The 25,792-nt window shown below is 41.3% G+C and overlaps 1 protein-coding gene across 1 annotated transcript; it reads left to right on the forward strand.

The window, feature by feature from the left end:
* Window positions 1-6,886: 6,886 nt before the first annotated feature.
* SLITRK4 (SLIT and NTRK like family member 4) lies at window positions 6,887-10,971 on the forward strand. Its single transcript, XM_065729778.1, has one exon. It carries the CDS (start codon window positions 6,902-6,904, stop codon window positions 9,413-9,415), a length of 2,514 nt encoding a protein of 837 aa, XP_065585850.1. The 5' UTR covers window positions 6,887-6,901; the 3' UTR covers window positions 9,416-10,971.
* The last annotated feature ends 14,821 nt before the right edge of the window (window positions 10,972-25,792 follow it).

Genomic DNA, 25,792 nt, shown 5'->3' on the forward strand with positions numbered 1-25,792 from the left:
CCTTTCCTTTCCTTTCCTTTCCTTTCCTTTCCTTTCCTTTCCTCTTTCCTTTCCTTTCCTTTCCTTTCCTTTCCTTTTCTTTCTTTTTTTCTTTTTTTCTTTTTTTTTCTCTTCTTTTCTTTTTTCTTCTTTTCTCATTTCACCATCTTCATTGTCTCAGGAGATGGAGGGAAAGGCCGACCTTGGTGGTAGGCTCCAACAGTGAGCTGGAGGTTAAAAATCCCTGCATAAATGAGCTCAGAGAAAGGAAATAAGTAAATGTGTACTGATGGCATTGCATCGACATCTTGCAGTTTAGTGAATAAATGCCTGTTCACAGTGCCCTGATGATAAAATCTGGCAAGGTTGCTGTTATAGGGCTGGACATCCCCTCAGGCTGAGTTTATAAAGAGAATTAGACAGAAGATCCACTATCATCAGCATGCCTACTTTGATCCAGCTTTCAAGGAACTGACTCATTGCTAATGAGTGGGAAAAGATGGAATGGAAAATCCCTTCCAATTCCTGCTGACAGGATGCATTTATGGCAGTGTTCTCTCAGGTGATGCTTCCCTGGAGCAGGTGATCAGTTATTTGTTACACATTGAACAGGGCTCCCAAATGAACCGGAGTGAGTTAGGTGGAAATAATATGGAACCAAGCAGAGACATATATTTGACATCATTTCTTCCACATTATTTAGCACAGTACTCTTTCACAGTGGTTCTGTCTTCAGTGTACTGCAGACTCACACTGTTTCCTATCACACTGTACCTTTAAAAGGATGCACATGCAGAGACTCACTCCAGTACACACAGTTTTCAAGGATGCCCTCCCTCCCCCTCTCCTGACAGCCTGGCTAAATACACAGAAGATGAGAACAATGAGTAGAGTTATTGCCTTTTTTTTTTCCTCCTCAAAAGGTGATGTCCTATCAGTGGAAGACCTATTTTAAGACACCTCTGTAGAGTCTTTGTTGTATTTTGCTGTGTCGGGTGTTGTTTGCTGACTGTGATAGTTGTTACTGATTTATCTGAGAGTAGAACCATGCTGCAGGACTATTAAATGGAAATTGTTTAACTATGGAAACTCTGGAAGCAGACAAAGCTCACATTAACCTTTATTTTCCTATTCAAAGAAGGCTCGCTCACAGCTGGCCAGCAGATAAGTCAGCACATGAACAAGGAAGGCATGCTCCCTGGCTGGTCATGGAGGTTGCGATTTCTTGTCTTGGTCATCTGATTTCAAGAGCCACAGGTGTCTGGACATCTCATTAGTTCAAACTAGAAGAGCCTAACTCTTTTTTTTTTTTTTCATTTTCATGATGACAACAGACAAAGAGCGCACTGAGACAGCACAGATGTGCTCTTCAGTGCCTGTAGAAAAAGCATTTAGGATGCTCTTGCAGCTATAGGCAGTATAAAGGTCGGCCACAGCAATGTGTACATATATGCAGCCTATGTTCAGTTAATGTATCTTAAAATATACTGGGAAATCCACCCAAGAATGAGTAAGATGTTTAGCTCCTGCTTCCCATCAGTTAATATCTCAGAAAATTACTATCGATGAAATAAAACAATTTATAGCACGAAACTTCTCTTGACTTTAGCTTAAGTCCTTCGTGCATGTGTGCTGAGCAGCTTAAGAAAAACGCTCTGCAAGGTTTTGAGTAGTTGGCATTAGATTCGGTAACTCCACTGGCCTTTGCATTGTGATTATTCTTTCACAGGTGGCAGAAGTTTTATCCAGATCTCAAAGAAGGGGTTACAGCCAAGTGATTCTAGGATACAGTCCCTTGAAGTGAATTCTTCCTTGCATCATTATTTTGGATCACTATCTTCGCTTTAAACTTGTGCTTATGCTGTACTTTATCCTCACTTTGGTTTTGTTTGTAGTCCTGATGTTGTTCTGAGCCTAAATCTTAGTGAGTCTGACATGATGTAGGTTAGGACAAGTGGCCCAGAGCCACTTAAATAAGATTTGAAGGAGTTATTTTTCATGACTACAATTTAGAAGTAAATATTAAAATATGACATACTAAAATCTGAACAATTAAATTCAGTGGTGTAACTAAGTTTTATTTGCAGATAAGTGCGGCTACATCATAAACATATGTCATTGCCAATAACCACTTAGAACAGAGACATCAAAAATTAGTTAAAGCACAATTTCAGTTCTCTTAGATACTTACTCATCTCATGGTTCACTTGGTTAATATATGATCTACGAGAGCTGCTCCAAAAGTAATGCCTCTTATTTTAGTATGTTGGATCACAAGGTCAGAGGCAGATGTTGGCGGGATGGCAGTAGAGGTTGAACCTTCCCACCAATATCCCATTAAATTTTGTTGCCGTGTGACAGATGGCAGCGGAGGGGTAGTCTGACATGGATGTGTGTATGAAGCAAAGGGGTGGAACTGAATTCCTCTGTGTGGAAAATGGCACCCGTTGACATTCATCGACACTTGCTGAATGTTGATGGATGCCAACAGTGGATGTAGCACAGTGAGGCGGTGGGTGCTGCGTTTCAGCAGAGGTGACAGCAACAGTGGGTCACCTCTGCTGGTGCAGATTGCTATGAGCACAGCATGCAGGCTCTTGTTCACTGCTAGTGAAAATACACAGCTGATGGTGGTGACTGTGTTGAAAACCTGCATTTTGAAGCTGAGAATTTGCACTGTGAAATAGTATTATTGTGATCTTTGTATTGTTGTAGTTTCTATGGAAATAATTAGGAGGCATTACTTTTAGAGTGACCTACATACTGTTAGGCTCCACGTTTGGTTTCTGATTGAGTTTCTAAGCAGAGAATGACGGTGGGAGTAGCAATCTGCCTCTGATACTGTCTATGCTATATACTAAATAAAAAAGGCATGATTTAGCACTCAGCTTAATATTGTGGGTCAAAGGAAAGTGGAGCTTCATCTTTACACTTGCACTTCTATACCTGTGAAAATATACCTATAAACGGTACGTTTTCCAAAAGGAGCTTTATGATAAACCTTTGCTCTCTATTCTGTAAGTTTATGCAAATAAAAAGTTTGAGAAATTTAGCTTACACTGTATGCAAATCGTTGTAAGCTTGGCCCTTTAGATGCACGCATTCCCTTTTATGTGAGCAGTACTTTGTTAATGGCTTGATAATTAAGGGAGTTTACATTTTAAACACTTCAGTTTTTAATTGGCTGAATATTAATCACAGATCACTTTCAGTTCTGTTGAGATATGCAAATTATTGATGTCTCAGATGTATTTGTTTTCAGGTATCAGTCTATTCGCATCATGCGAAATAACATTCTGCAATTATTTCAATTAGATGCAGCCAGCCATCGGAGCAAACTATGTATTTCATTTCTGCAAACGAAGAGAGCAGTTGCTGTTTTCCACCCGTGATGTTTACTGCCCAGAACTACCACTCACAAGCAGCACGAGGGCCATACATGAGCAGTTCTCTACCTGAATTACGTTCACATTCACAGTAAAGGACAAACAGTTGAACTCCTCTTGCAAGATGTCATTTGGTTAACTGGTCCTTCTGCCTGAGAGGGAGATGTCACCTTCTCAGGGGGTTTTAAAAATCATATTAGAAAATGTAAATAGGAGTTCTTAATTAGCAGAATCAGCTTGCACAAGTGCCATAGCATTAGAGGATTTTTACATCAGACTGCAGCTGTTACCTAAGCAGAAGCAGAATTCCACCTAGCCACAAAGAACGAGGCACGCGAATAGCTGCGTTGTCTCAAGAACGGGTCGCTCGCCTCTTCTCACAGCAATTTTGCTCCGTAATTGCGATTCACATTAAATGCAGCAAATGTTACCATCCTGCCCACTCAGTTTCCACCTCTACTTTTGTTTCAAGGCGGGGGAGGGAGGGGAGCCGCCAGAAAAGCCGGGGAGGGGCGGCGGGGTTCCTTTCCTTCCCTTCCTTTTCCCAGCCACGGCGCGCACCCCAGCGCTGCGCGGACGGGGGCGGGATGGCGCTTTCGCGGCTGTGCCCGGGGCCGCACTTGTAGCTGCGGCCGCCCCATGGCATCCCCGCGGCGGCCGGCCCGGCAGCGGGGCCCCGCCGCTCTCACCGCCCCGGAGGGCACCTCCCGCCGCGCCGCTGCCGCGTGAGCTCCGCGGGGTTCTCTCCGGGAAAGGTAACGGCGGTGGAGCTCCTCCCCGCGTGCGGGAGCGGCTGCGGGATCGCTTCCCCGGAGCGGCGTCTCCTTCCCCCTCCGAGCAGCGCTCGGTGCGTGTGTGCGTGTGTGTGTGTGTGTGTGTGTGTGTGTGTGTGTGCGTGTGTGTGTGCGGCGAAGGGGAGGGGGCTCTCTCTGCGTGCTAGGGGTGGGCGAGAGCAGTGCGATGGGAGCGGGCGCCCGTGTGCAGAGGGATCCTCTCCCCGTGTGCGTGCGGGGGACCGCGGTGTCGGGGCAGGGCTCGGCGGGGCGGTTGCTGCATGCGGCGGAGCCCGCCGGGGTACCGCAGAGCCGGGCTTCGCCTCGTTCCGCGCTTCGGCACCCGACGCGGCCAGAGGGGCTCACCCGGGCGGGCTCCCGGGTGCCCCCGGCGCTCGGTGCGTGCGCGGAGCCGCCGGAGAGGAGATACCTCGCGGGGAGAGCGGCGGAGCGGAGCGGGGCCGCGGGGAGCCCGGCCGCCGAGGTAGGGAAGGTGCCGAGCTCGCCGCGGAGCTCCGCCGGGAGCATCGCCGGGGGCGGGTGGCAGCCCCGCTGGGCGTGTGAGTGCGGGCGGGGACGGGGCCGCTTAGGGGCTGCGTTTGTGTCGGCGTTTTAATATCTCTGAATTATTCCGAAGGTCTCGGTATCACTACTGTTATTTTAAAGGAAGGGCGGGGGTGTGTGTGGGGGGGGGAGGACGGGACGAACGAAGCCGAGGCGGCAGTGCTTCCTGCCGGACCCTCTCCGCTCGCCTCTTCCTGGAGCCCCGGGCCAGCTGCACCGAGCAGCGCTGCCCGATCGCTTCCTTTCCCTTCCGGCGGAGGAGCCGCGGCCGGGCGGCTAGGATAACCGCTGGAGGTGCGGATGGGCTGGGGGGGACGGGATCTGTGCCGTGTGAATGCACTGCGGGCTGGACTTTGCAAAGGTGCGGGGAGAGGGTGGGGGAAACGCGGCTGTACCTTGTTGTGAAGGGCTGGAAGAGATGAGGGCTGCATCGCTGTGCCCGTTACCAGCCGGAGTGTGCGCGGTGTGTGAGCGCCCGCGTCCCTCCTGCGTTCCCCCGCAGGGAGGCAGAGGGCGACGGGGCGCCCGCGATAGAGGGGAGCCGGCAGCAGCCGAGTCGGCTCCGGCCATCGTGTTGCGGCAAAACGTTGCGGTAGTGCCTGCACTCCTGGCCGGGCTCGCGACCCGCAGTGCCCCCGCTCGGCATCGGCCGGGCCCCGGGGCAGAGGAAGAGGAGGGGACCCGAGCGTGGGCGAGGCAGGGATACGGAGGGGAGGATGGAGCAGAGGGGTACGGGCGTGGAGCTGCCTCCGGGCTTGGGGCTGCCCCCGGGCCGGGAGCTTGCGGGAGTGAAGAGCAGTTGCTCCGCGCCTTCTGCTCCCCGTCGTCCCTCTCCGGGCCCTCCTTGACCCCTTCAGTGATCCCCTTCTCTCTCCCTTTCTTGCTCCCTCCGTTTTCCCCCTCCCTCTTGTCCTTCTGTCTTCCCTTCCTTGCTCTCTTGTCTCTCCTCCCCTCCAGGTTCCCCAGCGCATCCTCCCCTCCCTGTGGCTCCGATTCCCCTTTCTCCTGCTGGGTCTTGCTTTCTCCACTTCCATCCTGGCTCCTTCCTTTCCAACTCAGTGGCTTCCCACAGTGGGAAGTGAGAGGGACAACAAGTTGGGCACTGGGGCATTGGGGAAGGTGGGGGGGACAATGCATCAGTTGCTGACTGATTTGTTAAAGGAGAGGGAGCTAGGTTCTGAAATGCTCTGGCTAGGAGTCTGTGTGAAAAATGGCAGCTCAGCTGGATGGGCTGTATGTGAAGACTTCTTGAAAGCCACCTCTGTATCAGTGCAGGATGAGAGCAAATTATATAACGTTTTGCACAGAAAAAAAAGAAAAAAAAAAGAAAAAAGGAAAAAAGTTCTTCTCAGGTTTCAGTAGTGTCAGACTGGTGAACTGCGACTTAACCCTGCGAATCGGGGTATTGTTATTCCGGGGGTTGGGGCTGAATGCCTGTGCATGCTTCTTCCATAGCCGTGTGCTTCCATTAGTCCCCCACAGCTGATCTTCTAATTTTCTGGGTAGTTCATTGTATTTCTGTGATCAATTTGCTACTTATCTATTCAAACAAGGTATGATGAGCAACAGAAGCAGGGTGTGTGCATGCCTATGTATCCCTTGAGTGAATTTCACTATTGTAGTGATGACAGTCTATATGGGTCGATGCTGTAGATACCTACTCTACTTTGTACTGGCATTGTTTTCTGTGACTGCATCTTCATCTTTTCTATACTGTGCTTTCCCAGCTAAGATGTTTGGGTGCGCATAACATCAGCATTTGTGTTTAATATCCCTGAAATGCATGGCAGTGTGTGAGCAGTGCAGGATCGAGGAGAGTATATGTGCATAAAATTGGAATCTCCTTTGGTTATTTCACTTTGTTAGTTATGCACGCTTGTCATGTATGGCAGATAGAAATATTTGACAGACCTTACAGTTATTTGTGTTTATCTACAGCGATTTACATTCTGTATTTGAGATTCCAGCTCCCGTGTATTTGGTTGTTAAAATTTTTCATGTTGTTGTTCTAAATTTGATGCTTGTAGTTTATCTATAATCCTTGGCAGGTACAGTAGCTCAGTGGAATACAATTTTTAACCCAAATGACTTTTTGGAACTGTGACAACTGAAAAAAAATTTCTTTTTTCTTTCCTTCTTTCTTCTTTAGATACTTTATCTTTGTTCAGGAGCCTAAGGTTGCTTGCTGATCACAAGAAGATGTTTCTGTGGCTCTTTCTGGTTCTGTCATCTCCAGTTTCTTCTACAACTGCAGATGCTGATATATCTGTGGAAATTTGCAGTGTTTGCTCCTGTGTGTCGGTTGAGAATGTACTCTATGTCAACTGTGAGAAGGTTGCAGTCTACAGACCAAATCAGCTTAAGCCACCATGGTCTAATTTTTACCACCTCAACTTTCAAAACAACCTGCTAATTATTCTATATCCAAATACCTTTCTTAACTTTACACACGCAGTGTCCCTGCAATTGGGTAATAATAAGCTGCAGAACATTGAGGGAGGGGCCTTTTTGGGTCTTAGTGCATTAAAACAGTTGCACTTGAACAACAATGAATTAAAGATTCTCCGAGCTGACACTTTCCTGGGCATAGAGAACTTGGAGTATCTCCAAGCTGACTACAATTTAATCAAGTTTATTGAACGGGGAGCCTTCAATAAGCTTCACAAGCTGAAAGTCCTGATCCTTAATGACAATCTGATTTCATTCCTTCCCGATAATATTTTTCGATTTGCTTCTCTAACCCATCTGGATATACGAGGGAATCGAATACAGAAGCTTCCATACATTGGAGTTCTGGAACACATTGGGCGAATTGTCGAATTGCAGCTGGAAGACAACCCCTGGAATTGTACTTGTGATTTGTTGCCTTTGAAAGCATGGCTGGAGAACATGCCCTATAATATCTACATTGGAGAAGCTATCTGTGAAACACCCAGTGACTTGTATGGAAGGCTGCTAAAAGAAACCAACAAGCAAGAGCTGTGCTCCATGGGGACGGGGAGTGATTTTGATGTACGCATTCTCCCTCCCTCGCAGCTGGACCCTGGTTACAGCACTCCCAATGGTCATACCACTCAAACGTCAGTGCACAGATTAGTCACGAAGCCACCGAAGACTACAAATCCTTCGAAGATCTCGGGGATAGTAGCAGGCAAAGCACTGTCTAATCGCAACCTCAGTCAAATTATATCTTATCAGACCAGGGTGCCTCCTTTAACTCCTTGCCCGGTTCCCTGTGTTTGCAAAACACATCCTTCTGACTTGGGATTAAGTGTAAATTGCCAAGAAAGAAACATAGAGTCAATGGCTGAACTCCTACCAAAACCGTTAAATGCCAAGAAATTGCACGTAAATGGCAATTATATTAAGGATGTGGACACTACAGACTTCACTGAGTTTGAGGGGCTGGATTTACTCCATTTAGGCAGCAATCGGATTTCGGCGATCCGAGGAGAAGTTTTCCGCAACCTTACAAATTTACGGAGATTGTATCTCAATGGCAATCAGATAGAGCGCCTGAGCCCAGAAATGTTTGCTGGCCTTCACAACCTGCAATATCTGTATTTGGAATACAATGTTATCAAAGAAATCTTAGCAGGCACCTTTGACTTAATGCCAAACTTGCAGTTGCTCTACCTGAACAACAACCTTCTACGAAGCTTGCCAGCATACATTTTTGCCGGGGCACCCCTTGCCAGACTGAATCTGAGGAACAATCATTTCATGTATTTACCTGTAAGTGGCGTTCTTGATCAGCTGAAATCCCTTACACAAATTGATTTGGAAGGTAATCCATGGGACTGCACTTGTGATTTAGTTGCTTTGAAACTGTGGCTTGAAAAATTAAATGAAGGTATTGTGGTGAAGGAATTAAAGTGTGAAACGCCCGTACAGTTTGCTAACATTGAACTAAAGTCTCTGAAAAATGAGATCCTCTGTCCTAAACTTTTAAACAAGCCATCTGCTCTGTTCACTAGTCCTGTGCCCGCTGTCTCTTTTACAACACCACTGGGACCTGTCAGGAGTCCTCCTGGTGGCCCAGTTCCATTGTCCATACTAATCTTAAGCATATTAGTTGTGCTTATTTTAACAGTGTTTGTTGCTTTTTGTCTTCTTGTTTTTGTGCTTCGGCGCAACAAGAAACCAACTGTAAAGCATGAAGGGATTGGAAATCAAGAATGCAGTACTATGCAACTGCAGCTAAGAAAGCACGATCACAAGTCAAACAAAAAAGACGGATTAGGCGCAGAGGCCTTCATTCCTCAAACCATTGAGCAGATGAGTAAAAGTCACACCTGTGGCTTAAAGGAGTCTGAAACAGGCTTCACGTTTGCTGATCCGCCAGGGCAAAAAGTCATTCTGAGAAATATGAATGACAAGGAGAAGGATTTATTGCATGCGGATTCCAGAAAAAGACTTAGCACAATCGATGAACTGGATGAGCTATTCCCTGGGAGGGATTCCAATGTCTTTATTCAAAATTTTCTCGAAAGTAAAAAAGAGTACAACAGCATAGGGGTCAGTGGCTTTGAAATACGTTACCCAGAGAAACAGCAAGACAAAAAAAACAAGAAATCTCTAATAGGTGGTAATCATAGTAAAATTGTAGTAGAACAAAGGAAAAGTGAATATTTTGAACTAAAAGCTAAACTTCAAGGTTCACCTGACTACCTACAAGTCCTTGAAGAACAAACAGCTTTGAATAAAATATAGGTCATGCAATCTAATTGCCTACAGAGGACATTTATTTAATGATGAAAGTGCCTTTTGTTGACTTCTAACTTCCAAAATACTATATTACATTGGTAGGCATAGAGGCAGGTGTATCTGAGGGTGTCTGATTAACTGTAGCTGCATATGATTTGTCAATTAGAGGAGAATTTCCTTAGTAGATTTTACTACATAAAGCTCATGCCCTGTGGAATCCTGTAGGGATACTGCAAACTGCATTGCCAAAGGGATGCTTTATACACGTTACACTGAATTTAACCTCAAGAGGCATATATGTTTTGTACCTTAAATGCAAAACCATCGTCTCCTTGTGATTTGTTAGAGCAAACACAAGAAACTTGGTACTGGTGTTCATACCTCAGCTGGGTCCTTCATCCTGCACGTGGATTTAAGTTGGTGGAACTGGAGTAATCCTTTTGTGGTGTTGTAATGGCACTGTTTAAAGATTATCTGAAAAGTAACAAGCATGCAAAGAGAGAACATTCGATAGTATGTGTAAATTGGTTACATTTATGGCCTGCATCTTGAAACCACTGGAATATAATGTTAAATTGTGCAAATATTTGTTTAAAAATACCATGAATTACATACTTGCGAAATAAATTAGACCACTTGAAGCATACATGTTTATACGTAACATTTAAAAACAAAACAAAACAAAAAAATCAAGGGAAGAAAACAGTTCAACTTCACTTCTGCGGTATTTGTGGCATCTGAAGAAAATATTTGATGTTTATGCAGAACCTGTTGTAAGACTCATCTCCAATTAAACCTAGAGTTCCTTCTCAGTTACGTGAAAAACTTGCAACCTTGACGGGTTGTCCGAAATTGTCAAAGTGCTTGCTGTGTGAGCGTAGCAGAAATTATTTTTGTAATATAATTCATATTTATGAAATACTTTGTATACTAAATAGGAAATATGTACTCCTTAATATGTATTTAATATGCCTGACTTGTTTTCCTGATCGCAATGCATTAATCATTCGATATAAATAAAAACAGAACAATATACCAAACAAATGGGGGGATGTAATGTATAGAGTTATCTGGAATTAAGTGATCAGGTATCATAATAATAAAATTGTTCTGTACTATTCTTGTAAAATTAGCATACTATCTTATTTCAGATTTGTTACCAATGGTGCATTTTGAAATAGATCCATTAGTTTTTTAGTATTGTGTCTCAGGCAATTATTTTGCCACCAGTTGTCTTGCTTTTCAGGGTTTTACAGCTTAATCTGAGTAGTTTGCACTACATGTATTTACAGGAGTTCATGATAAAGGTAATATTTTCATTGTGTATGCATACACTTTCTGTTCTTACTTGCCTGGTTTCTGTCAGTCAAAAAAAAAATAAAATCAGAAGAGTAAACAATATAGCAAATTACTTCTATTTAAAACCACAATGTAAAATAAATATAGTGGTCTCAGCTCAGAGTATTGTGTATCTCGTATCTAGAGAGTAAAACTTGCTTTTGTGAAGGCTGAATGTGAATTGCTAGGAAGAAAGAGTATTCAGGAGAATGGAAAATCCCCACTTATCTCACTAGTAGATGGTACCTTGAGATAAGGATTGAGATATAATGCTAAAGCATCATACAGAAAATCTGCACTGTGAGATTAACAAAAGTTCCTTGACATGAACAGGAATTTTTCCATTCATTTCAAAGAGCTTTGGATTATACACTCTATCTCCTTTGCTTCCAGAACTCTTTCTTTTTTTTTTCTTTTTTTAATCCTCATCCTCATTTTATAATCAATCAAGATTATGAGAATGTAAATACTAATGTCTGTCATGAATGTGAAACGAGCAAACATTACAGCAAGACCCAACAGTACCACTGTGGAAAAGGCTGTGTCAGCTCTTTCCGTTACAAACCACTAATTCCAGGGCTTTATGGCACTGCTGTAAAATTTTTATTCCGGAATGATATTTGGCAAACAGCCTGCAGTATATTTTTACAAAGATTCCAAAAAAAAAAAAAAAAAAGAAAGAAAGAAAAGAAAAGAAGACAAAATACCCACACTACTTCTTTATTCCAGGGAAAGCAAAACAAAAAGACATTCTTCTACTTTCAGGCATTTGTTTCTGCTCTTGTAACTTAGAAAGAGAGTTATTTTATTATTTTATCCAGAGTATGAAGTATATAAATGACTGCAGATAATAAAATGATAACAGATTAATGAATGGCTGGATTTCTTTCAAAAAGCTGCTGCTATCCATGCACAATAATTTGCTTCTTTCAAGCTGTCACAGGGATTTTCAGGAGATGGATGCTATGCACATATGCATTTCTGGCATAAAAAGTTATTAGTTGTTCAGTAACACAATACATGGTCAACACTTGAAGGAGAGCATTTGAGCTCACTGTGTCAAGAGTCTGTGGATTAAGAAGCTGGTAAAGATGCATTGACATGAGAGATCATAATGACTCCATCAACAGGCTGAGGATAATGGATCCCAGGACTGCTCTGCGCAGTGCTGCGTGTCAGTGTTCACAGGGATTCTCCAAAGCATAAGGCATCAGTGTATTGTTAGAGGCTGCCATGTCCCATACCCTTCTGTTGAAGTCAGGTGTGAAAAATAAGAAAAGTAGCAAATTTGCTACTACTTCTAAATGGTATAAACATGATATATTTATGGTGAGTGTGTCCCTGAGTTAAAAAGCACTTAACAAATTCCAAAGCTAAATCAATTAAGTTAATGTTCTCTCTCTCTTTTTTTTTTTTTTCCTTTTTTTTTTTCTACCTGTGTTACTCTGTTCACTAAGACAGGAAGAACTGAGCCATTATGCTGTACCATTACATTGGGTCAGGTTTTCCTACTCCTTGAGGTCCCAATCTAGTAAAGCCTTTAAACTTAAATCATATATGGAGTTATTATTCTTGAGCTAATAATGTACCACCTGCCCAAGAGTGGGGCTTAAATGGAAGTTTGTTGTTGGCTTCCAAGAGAGGAGGCACAGAAGTGATGTGTTTAAGGCATGGATTCCCGCTGTCTAACTACAAGCTGGTGGTTGTTGTTTGTCCTCAAGTTGTCCATTGACCATTCTGGGATTATGCATCTGAATGTGGGGTCACCAGCATAAAGATTGCACAATCTGGACCTTCCTGTAGAGATTGTCCCTGGATGTTTTACATTTGTGGTGCAATATGTAGGCCTAATACTGCAAGTCAAGAATGCAGAAGTTGGCGGAACACTATTTCTGTGACACTGTTACTTTGAATGACAACTTTAATATCAGTTTCTTTCCTCCACGTTTTGAAATGGTGTATGCGTCTGTGCAGCAGTTTTAGTGTAACATCCATTCAAATCTACACTGAGTTGTTCTGGGAAAGTGGCTCTACAAATGTGGCTTAACAGATGTTTGTTATATTGGTTTGAGTGGCCATGATTGTAAAATGGCTGTTAAGACCCGTAGACATAAACTAAATCAGTGATGGTGTTAACATAACCTGTTGTGTTTGTTGTATTATAAAAGAAGTTTACATTTTTAAACAAAATCAATAAAGTGTACTCGTTTCCTTGAAAAAAAAAATTGTGCAATTTTATCAGAAATCAACTCTATGGTACAAGAATGCAAGGCTTTTTTTGCGAGTTACATTTTGCATTTAGTGTTCACGATTGACAGCGATATAGAAGTCTAGTATAATAACATCTTTTTAAAAATGATTTTTATTTGAGAAAAGCCATAATGACATTATAAATGATAAAAGGCATGGCCTAGTGAAAAAAATGTTAACAAATGTGTCAGAATCAACGAAGCCCATCCAGAACTTGATGGTAGTATAATGTCTATTATATCTTCTGCATGATTTGTATATTGATATTGTATGAAATGAACAAAGTGAGGGTTTTTGTTTTGTTTGTTTTTGTTGTTGTTGGGTTTTTTTGTTTGCTTGTTTTGTGGGTTGATTTCTTTATTGGTTGCATCCAAAGAGTTGGGTAGGAAATATCAAAAGAATGTATTTATAATTACTCTATTTTCAAATAAAATAAAGAAAATGAAACATATTGGTTTTACCCTGCTTCAATCATTATTATCCTAGATTAGTTTATAATATAAAACTTACTTTTAAAGTCTAATCTAGCGTGAAACAGAAAGCTGTAGGTTATGACTTTTGTTTGCCTTCAGCAATGTCAAAACATTAGCCAGCATTTACTTAGAATTTTTATGAAATATTAATGAAATTGTTTGGTGCCATTGTATTTCTGAAAGTAGACTTTGTTACATGCCTGTGAAAAAACATTTGTGTACTGGAGAATCTATCGTGTAGTTAAACATACGTGTTTTCGAACTACTTTGGACAGTTTATTATTATTTTTTTATTGTCTTAACCAAATCCTGGTTGCTTTTGTAGTATGTATAGTCACTCAGAAAACAGTCGTTCTCTTTGCATTAGTAACATGAGCAGTATTTATTTTTGTTTGGGTTCTGAGATCTTCAACACAGAAATGCTCAGAGGGACAGTCTTTGATTCTGCTCCCTTTTCATTAATCATTTCAAATAAAAGGAAGAAAATTATTGGTTATTTTTTTCTAAATGAAATTGAAATGACATCTTCAGGCAGTTTAACTTCCAAATTTAGATTTTGTAATAAAAATATTTAACAAAGGTTAGGAAAAAAACTTAGTGGGAGGGGAGAACATGTTTCTAATTATGTTTCATTTATCCTTATGTATTCTGATTAGTGTTGTGTTAGGAAATAGTATTAGGAATGTTAATACTCAGGGACAAACTCCTCTCAGGAACGCACTGTGTAAACATATATTAGTATGTAAGCATGCAAATGGAAATCATACTAACTCAGCAATCTTTGGTGGAATCAAACCACCTTTACTCTGGTGAGCACTAAAGCAAAAATTTACCGTATTATGTGAGGAGCTGATCCTTCTGTCAATGAAATAAAAAATAAGCTATTTTGTTGTTGTTTTCTTTTTTTACTTGAAAGAAAATATAGTCTTTTTAATCATTAGTATGTGTGATAGAGCTGTTCTTAATTTCAAATAACAGTGGGAGAGAATATAGAGTAGGTGCAGTCCTGTGCCCATTTGATGTCAGAGGAATTCTATTGATTGAATTGCTGTGGGCATTCTGTTGTAGTATGGATGCAAAACTGCTAAAATATGCTATTTTAATACATAGACTTGGAATACAGAGTAGATAAAATAAATATGCTATCATCTTAATAATGCAAGTTATCTCCTAATACAAGTTGTTCCCTATAGTGTAATACTCCCTGCTCCTCTCACTCATTAATTAGTATCTACTTGGAAGTATCTGTACTTTTCACTTTATTCATGGTCATTAGTAATACTTGATATAATTCTTTGGTTTCCTGAAAAACAGGACATTTTGAGCGGACTGTTATTTCTAAAATACCATTAATTAGTCCCAAACTGATGCTCTACTATATTGATTTTTCTTTGTCTTGCTATGAATTGTTGTAGTATTTTCACACTAATTTGTTTCTTAAAACCACACATAACAATCAGGAACAAACAAGAAGAAACTTAACTGGTGCTAATGCTAAATGTATAAGAATATATATATACATCTATGTGTGCATGCACAAAGATTTAAAGTGTTTCTATGAGACCCTTTGGACTTAAATCAGCAACTAAAAGGTGATCTTTATATTGCATACTAGCCATTTTGCATATGCGCAATAACAAGTTGTTCTCAGTCTGTTTCCCTCATTCACAAGCATTTCATTTCTTAATTTAATTCAGTGTCATTTCATAAAATCATTGAATCATAAAGGTTGGAAATGACCACTAAGATCATCTAGTCCAGTGTTGACTCATTACCACCATGCCCAAGTCTCCCGGAGATGTGTGCCCTGCGACCAGCTGGGCTGTCCTTCCCCTTCATGCTCACACTTCACTTTGCCCAGTCTTCTGCAGCAGAATATTTGTCTAGAAGGGTTAAATAACTTTCCAAAGAGACAGAGAAATAGGTTTTCTCAAAATGTAAAAAAATAAAAATAAAAAATTAAATAAAAATGAAAAAGCAAACTGTAGGAGTCTTTCCTGGATGGTTTCTGAGTCGCATCAGATGATAGATGATCCATAACATACGATATTCAGAACATCAGATGATATGTTACCCAGAGAGGAATAGGAAATGGTTTAAGCTTCTATTAGGAAGATTCAGAAGTTGGACAGTCATAGCTTTTCCATGGCTGTAAGCTGTGCAGTGTAGAGGAGATGGGATTCAGTCAACTGAATCCCAGCAGTCATTGTGGGTTAAATCTTGCAGATATCTGTGAGATCTTTTGGTAGGTTTTGGTGTTAGCATTCACTGACCTGTCTTGGACACATTACTTAGGTTGCAATGGAGAAGTTTTTAACTTACTATGGATACTTCTGTGTGTAAACAGTTCTTTTGTAGGCAGAATACTCCATACCTAATATTTGTTAAGCATTTTTTTGGTAGAGACTTTCTTCATGAGATATGTTGGTGCTTTTATCTGAATATGAGCCACAGCACAGTAAGTACATCTGAAAGAAGAGTCACAAAAGGTAGAGTGTTTTGACAGATTTTGAGCTCTTCACTGCAAGAGACTGCAGGAAACAATGTACCTTACAGGAGATTTCCTTGCTCCCTGGCAGGATTTCGGAGATTCTGTGAGTCCTTCTCAGTGGGATATTCTTCTTGTCTGTACACCATAAATAAGATGCCAGATCACCAGTCTGGTGTATGTGCAGTCTGTGTTTGTTTGTACCCAAAAATAATTCATGAGGAGAAGAGTGGAAGTATCTTTTTTTTTTCTTCTTTTTTTTTTTCTGAAAAGAAAATAGAATGAATTTCAATTTGTTTCACTGTTGAAAAAAAAAACCAAAAACAAAAACAAATTTTAAAGAATGGTCAGCTGGATAATATCTATATTTATCTTTTAGCAAAAAGGACAGAAAGCACGTAGTTTGTGACATATTTTTAGCATGCAGCTTTTCAACTTGCTTCACTGTTGATTTTGTGTATGCTTTGGGAGGCAAGGAACTCATGTGCAGCTCAGGGCACAATTTATCTACTAAGATGCATCCTAACTGTCTTGCTGCCTTTTGTGTGGTAGGAACTAAATGCAGGATTCTGAATGCTCCCCTGTTTGCTTTAATGGGTGTTGGATCAATGAGAGCTCTTCAGGACCCGTCTTAAGCTCCTGGCTTGCAGCCAGAGGTGTGTATGCAATTTGATGATGTTGAGAACAATACTGCAAACATCACACAGAGAGTGATGCCTTTGGATGGAGTTAGCCCTGAAATAATTGGAGTTCCTATATTTTCTGTCTTAAATACTGTGTGTGGTTGCACTGCTTTATCCCAGTGAAGATCTTTACTTTTGGGATCGATTCAGTGTATCTATATGTTTTCAGATGCAATCAGGAGATGGTGCTTAAATGTCCAGCAAAAACCTTTTGCTTTTAATGCCCATGGTTTTCTAAGATGTAAATAAAGAAAAACTGCATTGTGAATATCCTAGAGTTAAGGTTTCTTCTTTGAAGAAGAAAAAAAGAGGAAAAGACTTTTTTCTTTAACTAAGTAGTTTTGTCTTTTAAATATGTTTTGGACTGTAGCTGTTGGAGCAATGCTGTGAACATGATTTTGTGATTTTGTTAAAAATAGTAATGTATACAGTTAGCAACTGAAAGAAATAATGACCAACAGCAGTGTGACAAACTGCGTGGCTTTGTCAAGTAATTTATACCCTTCACCACTTCAGCATGTAACAAAAGGATTACATATTTTAAAACGTGTTGGTGAGGATTTCCTTACATTTGTAATATGCTTTCAAAATGAAAGCAGCATGCAAATGATGACTATTATCAACATAAAATCCATTTCAAAAGGGAACTACCACTGCACTGTATATAGTACTCTATTGTTCAGGGTGAGAAATATCACTGAAAATGAATAAGCTGGATTTTCCTTTCTGTATACTTTTCTCCTTCAACAGTTGAATAGACTTGTTTTCTCTGTACAGAGCAATACAGCTCTCAGCCATATGCAAGAAAACATAGAAGCTGAAAAAAAGATAAGCAAATATATTCCCTCCAAGGAGTGTCTGCTATATAAAAATAGAATGATTCTTTTTTTGTTAAATAGTACATGATTGAAACCTGTGGCAGTTCCAGCTTATGCTGGCCAGCTGTGGGGCTGAGGTATAGAACTGGAGTCAGATCCTCCTTGCTATAATCACACAAATATTTCCTTTGACATTAGATATGCATGAGGTCAGTTTGCCTAGAGTTGCTCATGGCCACGTGGGGTTGTATGAACCAATGTGTATTCATATCTACTTGTGCAGGTATTTATCATAAGATGTACCTGGGGGCAATGGAAGCATGGAGATTAATTTTGCTGATGTGTCATCTTCTGTACCCCCTGAAGCAGACTTCTGTAGCATGGCCCAGCACATCCAAGGCCTGGGCCAAGGAACAATAAAGAGAATGTCCAGCCCAATAATCAGGGCTCAGTAAATTCGTTGTATTGACATGACAGGGAAGTAAAATAAGCAGGACTAGCAGGTCTAAAGTGTGGGACCAGGCTAGAAAAGCCTGTTTATTCATATGACATGTTCTTCATAGTACAGGTAGAACAGATCCTGTGTCGTATTAGTGTATATGTATCTTTTTTTCCCTGTCTGTACATAGCATGCCGTAAAACTAGCATTAACAGTGCTTAATGACTCTGTTATATAACAACCATAGTACATGTCCACGTGCAAAATTATAATTTCTAAGTATTGTTGGTAAATATTATTGACAGTGGATTGAGACTATCATTTTTTATCTCAAAGTCTATTTTGGTGCCCAGACCAGACCGATCCCTTTGCCTGATTATTGCTTATACTTCTGTTATCCAGAAAATGAATCAGTGATTCTCAAAACACTGTGTTTCTCATCAGCAAAGAAAGGTTTTCTCCTTTTCTTTATCTCATTCCTCTGTGCAGCAGAAATTCCTTTAGTCCATTTCCAACCCATAAAGAACAATGAAAAATCCTCTACAGGAAAACTCCAATTTGTGTAGTGCACTGAAGATGGCACTGTAGTAACAACTTCACACTGTGAATGATAAGGTATGCTTGTGTTTGTTGCTGAGAATTTATGATTTTTTATTTACTTGGCTCAGCTAACATAAAGCCAAAGGTCAGATTAATGGAGCACCACCTGACACTGCTGTAATTAAGGCTGGAGAAGTATTTCCTTTACTTGGATTTAGCCTCAAGGAGATTCTGACCCAGCCCATGCTTAGTGGAATACTTTATAGTTGATCTGTGTAGTAAGCTTTTTTAATTACAAAAAAAAAAAATTGGAAATGTAATAAAGGAAATCCTTGCTATTAAGGTGTCACTTTTACACATCTGTAACTCTTGGGGGCTGTATTAAGTCAGCAGATCCCTAAAGACATAGCAGACCCCAGGGCAGGGCCTCACACTTATTGGATTCATTATGTAAACCTTCCAGAAATCAGTTTCTTGTAGAGTTTGGAGGGTTTTATTCATGTGAAACAGCATCTTAAGTTAAATAAATAAACAAACTCATACATACAAAGAATGGTAGCGATAGGTAAGAGTAACAATTTGGTTAGTGATAACTTGTAATAAAAATAAAGAAAACCAAAAAGGTTTAAGCTGACAGTTCTATAGGTCTGCAATATCTCTTTACCCATTTCTTTATCCAACCCTATTAAACCTTTCAATCAGGCTAGGTGGGAGTTTTGGTTTGTTTTGAAGCATGTGAGTAATTGGGCCCCTGTGCAGCAATTACTTCCTCACCACCACGTCCATCTTTCATACCTAAATGAGTTTGGAGTGGATTAAAAATTGAAACTTTGCTTTTTTCTTAGGGTTTCAGGCTACTTGGACTGTTTGTGTGAACTACCACCACAGGGCTTTGTTTATTTATTTGTTTGTTTATTTGCTTATTTAGTGTTGAAAAGAAATGCAGGGTTTAAAACACCAAAAATTTCCATGATAGACCACAGCTGCTCCAAATGACCTAATAATCTTTATCAGTGAGTCAAAACTGGGGAGGAATTCAAAGCCCTTAGAGGAGGGTCCTTTGGTTCTGGGCTGTAGGAAGAGGAGTCATTTGCTGATGGGTGCTTGGCTTTTTTTTTTTTAATTTTTTTAATTTTTTGTATCAAGAATGAAGCAAAGCCAGCCAGATGCTGCATGTCTTTAGGAAAACCTGTGCATAAATCTGAGGTGTCACATCTGGTTAAAGGTCCTGGCTGGTTCCCGAGCATCCCTTTATATAGTAGTATGCTTGTTCCTGCTCCCTGCAGGGATTGGATTTTTGTTGTTTTTACTCTTTTTAGAAGCCCCAGCCTTACCTCAGGTGTGGTGGAAGGGAGAGAAGGCAGCACTTTGCTTTGCTTGGCACAGGCTCTTCTGATCGATTAACAACTGTTGTTTGCTTCCTCAGACATCCTTAGCTCATGTTCCTCAGTGGGAAAGATGACAGTCTCACGGGGCACGGGGAGAAGTGTAATGTGAGGCATTTGTAATGTAGACAGAAAGAAACAGACACAAAAATGTGTGGCTGTGAAAGCGATTCTGGCTGCGTTGTGTTCTGGCACTTAAGTGGAAACCAGCGTGGGGACCATCTTCAGGACCTGGATGAAAGCTGAGCTGCTAAACTCCAGCTCCACAGCAACATCCAAGGTGAGGGCCCAGGAGCTCAGCAGCAAGTGCTTTGGGGTTAGGGCTCGGAGTCTTTCTTCTCCCACACAGTAGGCATTTTGGAAGCCCTTTGTGCACAGTTCTTCAAAGATCTGAGGGTTAAAAACTAAATATGTTTAGGGCCTTGCTCTTTGAATAAATCCCATGGTAGCTCTTTAATTATCCCAGCAGGGTGCTCCTTCCTGCACATACCACTCCTCAGCTGCTTTTGTTCTGAACCTTCCTTACATTTCCCTTCTCTGCCTGCCCAATGCTTCTGACAAAAAAAAAAAACAAAAAAAAAAACTTGCAGTCCTCTCTACAGAGGAGGATGTAACACTGATTTTTGCTCAGGTTTGAATGACAACAGCAGTTAATCACCTCTGTTTGTTTCAGCATCCTTCTTCTACCACAGCTACATAAAACCAGAATAACAGAATGTGGGGTGATAGTCGCAAGTGAGGCAAGAAGCTCACAGTGAAGAGCATATTTGAGAGACACTGAGGGATGAACTGAAGCAATTTGTTCTGTAGGTCCAGAGATGGATTTTTTTTGTTAGAGGTGACTTTGGGATCACAGAATTGCTTAGGCACTTGTGAAGCACTTAGCAAGCAAATCAATGAATTATGTGGAAACAGGCTGAGCTGCTACAAAAATGTACACTCTAGCTTATATACTCAGGTAAACTTTCAGAGATCTCTGTGATGCATTGGGCATTAATATTTAATGTATCACATATTAAATATTTCATTCTGTATAGTTCTATAATGGAAAGGTGATGGATTGTGTTGTCTACAAGAATCCATATATAAAGATCTGGTCGATTTCTCCTTTTGAAAAATATTTATATCCAATTTGTAGGAGGTAGAATGTATTACAAAGAGATTGGTTGTGCAGATGTGTTGTCTTGCTTTAGTTTAGAAGACAGGTCAGTACCAACAAGAAGTATGTATAGCAAAGGGGCAGTCATAAAACTGTATGGAAACTGCCACCTCCTTCGTCATCTCTGTGATCACACTGAGTTTGAACCACTGCTTCTACCTCTCATGGCTGATGAAGCAGTGATTACATGAGGACTTGCATTAGTACAAGCTGTAGTGCAGGGAAGAGACAGAAACTACACAGTGTCCTTGTGCTTTTGGTTAGCAGTGCAGCCACATCTCTGCACCTTTGGCACTTAGGCCTTTGCTACTATAGTGTTTGTGTTCTTGGGACTGGAGCCACTGAAACAGAGACAGATGACATGAAACAATATCAGAAAGTAGTGTTGTGCAATCCTTTTCCTTTTTTTTTTTTTTTTTTGTGTGTGTGTGTGTGTGTAGCAATGTCACTTGAAATCTCCCTGCCACAGTCTCTCCTGTTTTGTCATCACATGTGACCACCACCTTCACCACCCTTTGTCGTATGCACAAATGCTGGTATATATTGAAAGCACTCTCTTAGTTTGTTTCTCCAGCTTCCCACCATGTGACAGACCATGAACACCTTCCTTTTCCTCTTCTAGTGGTTTATGCTCTGAATCCAGCAGAGAGCTTTCTTAGGTCTTTAATAGCAAGCTTAAGGTTAAGCATTTGTTTAAGCACATTACTAAACAATGTTTTACTGAATCTCAGCCAAAGGGAAACAGATGGGCTAATTTACCCTGATGTTCTTCTGTGAGCCTTCAGGAGAGCTGTAAGAGCAGCACTGAAAGGTGTGCTCCAAAGCAAGTGAAAAGTAGAGCTAAGCAATTCAAGGCCAGGAGGTGGCTTTCAGTTCCCTGGCAGGCTGGAGATTTGGGGACTGTACTTGCCCTTCTTATTGCTCCTGTTCCAAGGAAGAATCCCACCTGTGAGGAAGTGCCATCCAACCTGTGAAGCTCCCTTATATCTGCAAGGTCAGAGTCAAGGAGCAACAGCAGTCTTCCCTGTTTGTCACCAAGAAACAGCTGTGGCTGGGCTGCACTCTGTGAGTAGGATTTTTCTTTCTGCTGCATCATCCAGTCTCTGCTGTAGCATGTTTGAAACAGAATTGTGCTCCCCTTCTAACAGCGCTTCCAATGATTTGGAAGGAGCACAAACTGTTGATGAAACTGTTCCCTTTTACTACAAGAGTAGCTTGTATAATTTGCCATACTTCAGAACTGAAAGGTTTTTGACATTGATTTTTAGTCCATTAGAACTTGGTTTAAAATATTGAACGGTGTCCCTCACTCAAGAAACAGTAGTAAGTTTTAGCCTTTGAAATATGCCACATACTTGAAGTAAGTATTAAATAGTGAGATACATAACAGATTAGTGGGAAAAAAAATGTTCTTGTTAGCTTAGGAGTAGAGATTTGTGAAGCAATGTTTTTAAAGGAAATAAATAACATTGCTCACAAACAAAATGCTGCTAATGCTCATGTTGATTTTCAAATGCACTGACTGTAGTATGAGGTCTCAGAAGGGTGTAATGTAGTCCTAGGGAAAGACAGCAAGTGAACATGGAATTAAAAGCTTAAACATAATTGAAGAATAGTCTGAACCAATGCTACGTTGGCAGTATTTACTATTCAGTGGTTTACATATGGTGTTTTATTGTGGGCATGATATGGTTTCCATAACCGATGACATGCCTGCTCTCCATGGGGAGTCGGTTTGTTACCAAAATGTGTCAGTTTATAGTTTTAATGCCAAATAAAGAAGTACATGGAAGAAAGAAAAAGTGGGATTTGATCTTTAAAATGTCTTTCTCATGAATTATTTATATTATTTATGCTGCAAGATCAAATGCTGTTTTTTTTTAAAAAGTATGACAGAGGTTGGATATGAGCAACAAATCTTTGCTAAGAAAGAGAAAACAAAAGCACCTCCAAACCTCAAACAAAAAGTTTTCCTAAGAAATATCAAAGATCTATGTTGGGGGACTGTAAAATGCAGACCCAAATCTATCAGTTTATTTTTACAGCAAGGTGTTGTCAAACTCTTCTCTGATCTAAGACTAAACAGCAATTTGCAGATCGGGGTGGGAAAACAAAAATTCACCTTCATTTTTAGAACGCCACAGACGGAAAAGAGCCACTGCATGCTTTAGCTTCTGTAAAAGCAGTGAATTTCAGCTTCTCTTCTTTTCTTACTAGTATATAAGTATTTAAGTCCCTTGGCTTAATATGCTGAGCAATGGAGGGTGTATATGTACTTCCAGTCTCACCTACTCTAATTTTTCTGTGACCTCTTAGGGGACAGCAGTGGACATCTTTCAGTAGATATGTACTGGGGAAGGGTTGCAACAGGAGGAAAAAACAAAACAAAACAAACAAAAAACCAAACCACTTTTTAATCAGTTTTCTGATTGAATGCTGAATTAAGCTTCTTAGGAATATGTGATCTGAAATACCTAGTGAAGGGTGCAGAGGATGTCCAGGAAAGAGATTTTGCATTGAGTTCATGCAGACATCTGAGTAGAAGAGGTAGAAGGCCTTGTAATCTGTGTTACCTTCCAGGTTGCTTAGGGCAGGCATGCCTGATCCTTGCTATCCACTTGTATCTATGACTTATAGGAAACCCACAGCTCCCTGACAGAGGACCAGAAACATTCTTGATCTGATCTTCCCTCTGAAGGTGGAAGAGGTAGGCTTTGGGTTCAGACCTGCTATTTACTGCTGCAGCAATGCTTGCTGACTTAGTGTAGCAGAAGTGCTAAGTCACAGCCTGAAACAGTGATTGAGCATGTGGTGGGAAGGCAGGGCCAACCCAAAGGAGCGCAGGTGCATGCAATGCAATGCACCTGAGTGAGCAGAGGAGGTGGTGCCAGGATCCATGCCTTTCCAGACCTCATTTAAGGGTTGGCTGTGGAGGCAAGAGTATCTCTTGCTGGAGATCTGTGCCTACCTGAGGCTTTCTAAAGGTAAGCAGCTCTTTTTCTTCATTTCTGCACCCATAGCTGCTGCATTTAGGCTTGTTCTCATTTGCAGTAGCTAAAGATTTTTCCACCCCACTATTATTGCAGTACTTTGCATCCCGTTATAGAATTACACTTAGAAAGTAGCAGGGTAGTGGGATGTAATTCAAGAGATCTTTACATCTATGTAACCATGGGTACCCAGAAGATACATAACACCAGTGTTTACAAAGTTTAGTGAATTGTTTCCAGAAATGGGAAGCACAGATTGTGAGTTCTCCCTGGGACATATGTGCAGGAGATGAAAAGTAAAAATAATGATAGTCTTCTATGCTTATGAAAGAGTGCTCTGTTCTATGTTCTTTCAGCTGTTCTGACTACAGTAGACTCTGATGGCAGTGGGTTTGTGGCTTTGATGGCTGTGGTAGACTTTAATGTCTGAATGTCTTATTTAATGCTAGGTGGGGGGTGGCAAACTGCTAACACAGAGGCTTATCTTCATATAGACTACTGCATCAAGCAACTACAGCTCATTTGTTTAAAAAGTTTCTGAAATACTTGTTATATTTTAACACAATTCCCCGTATTAGGCAGATTGGGATATCTCTTCTTTAGCACTAATTTGTTGAGAGCTTTTTTTTCTCCTCAGACAAAATGCACTGCTGGATCCCTTAGTCACAAACACTAGGGAACTGATTGGTGACATCAGAATTAAAGGTCGTCTGGGCTGTAGTGACCATGCAGTGATGGAGTTCATGCTCTTGAGGTATATTTATAGGCAAAGAATAAAATCAGGAAGCTTAATTTTAAGAAAGCCAGATTGCAGCTCTTCAGGGAGTTAGTCAACAAAACCCCCTGGGAATCTGCCCTGAAAGACAAGGGAGTAGAGCAGACCTGATACACCTTTAAGGAAGCTTTCCTCAGGGTACAAGAGTTCTTCATCACTGGGTGGAAGGAAATCAGGAAAGAAAGGCAAGAGATAGTCATGGTGGAACTGGGACCTGCTGGTCAAACTGGACAGCAAGAATAAAATGCACAAACAGCGGAAGAAGGGACAGGTAACCTGGGAGTAGGGGGATGGTGCTAGGCTGTTTAGGGATGGGGTCAGGAAAGCTGAGACCCAACTGGAACTGGATTGGCAAGGAGCACAAAGGACAAGAAAGGTTTTGGTACTTTCCCCCCCCCCCCCCCCCCCCATCTTAAATTGAGCAATACAGGTAACAACAGAGAGAAGGCTGAGGTATTCAACAACATTTTTTGCCTCAGTTTTCATTAGTGACTGCCCTACACACAGTCCTTGAGTGGATGATTTGGAAGGCAGGAACTGGGGAGGCATTGCCCTTCATGTTGTAAGTGAAGATCAGGTTTGTAACTGCTTGGGAAACCTGAACATCCCTAAGTCTATGGGTACTGATGAGGTACATCCCAGAGTCCTGAGGGAACTGTCTGATGTAGTTGCCAAGCCACTCTTGATTGTATTTGAAAAAGTCACGGTGATCATGTTAAGTCTCTGGTGACTGGAAAAAAGGCAACCTCACACCTATTTTAAAGGGGAGTAAAAAGGATGGTCACAAAAGTGATCTGAGGGATGGAAAACACCTCCCCTGTGAGGATGGGCTGAGAGAGCTGGGGCTGTGCAGCCTGGAGAAGGGAAGACTGGGGAGATCCAGAGAGGTGGTGGATGCCTCAACCTTGGAGACACTCAAGGTCAGTCTGACCTGGGCTCTGGGCATCTGATGGAACTGTAGTTGTCCCTGATCATTGCAGGGCGGTTGGACAAGGACACCTTTAAAGGTCCATTCTACAATTTGATCAAAATTAATAGTTCTAAG

Source organism: Cyrtonyx montezumae, unplaced genomic scaffold, assembly GCF_038088225.1.
Source record: "Cyrtonyx montezumae isolate F1298 unplaced genomic scaffold, pur_monq_1.0 scaffold_11, whole genome shotgun sequence".
In the NCBI taxonomy this organism is placed as follows: Eukaryota; Metazoa; Chordata; class Aves; order Galliformes; family Odontophoridae; genus Cyrtonyx; species Cyrtonyx montezumae.

Coding starts and splice junctions, on each gene's coding strand:
- SLITRK4 (XM_065729778.1), top strand. CDS start 6,902: ATGTTTCTGTGGCTCTTTCTGGTTCTGTCATCTCCAGTTTCTTCTACA.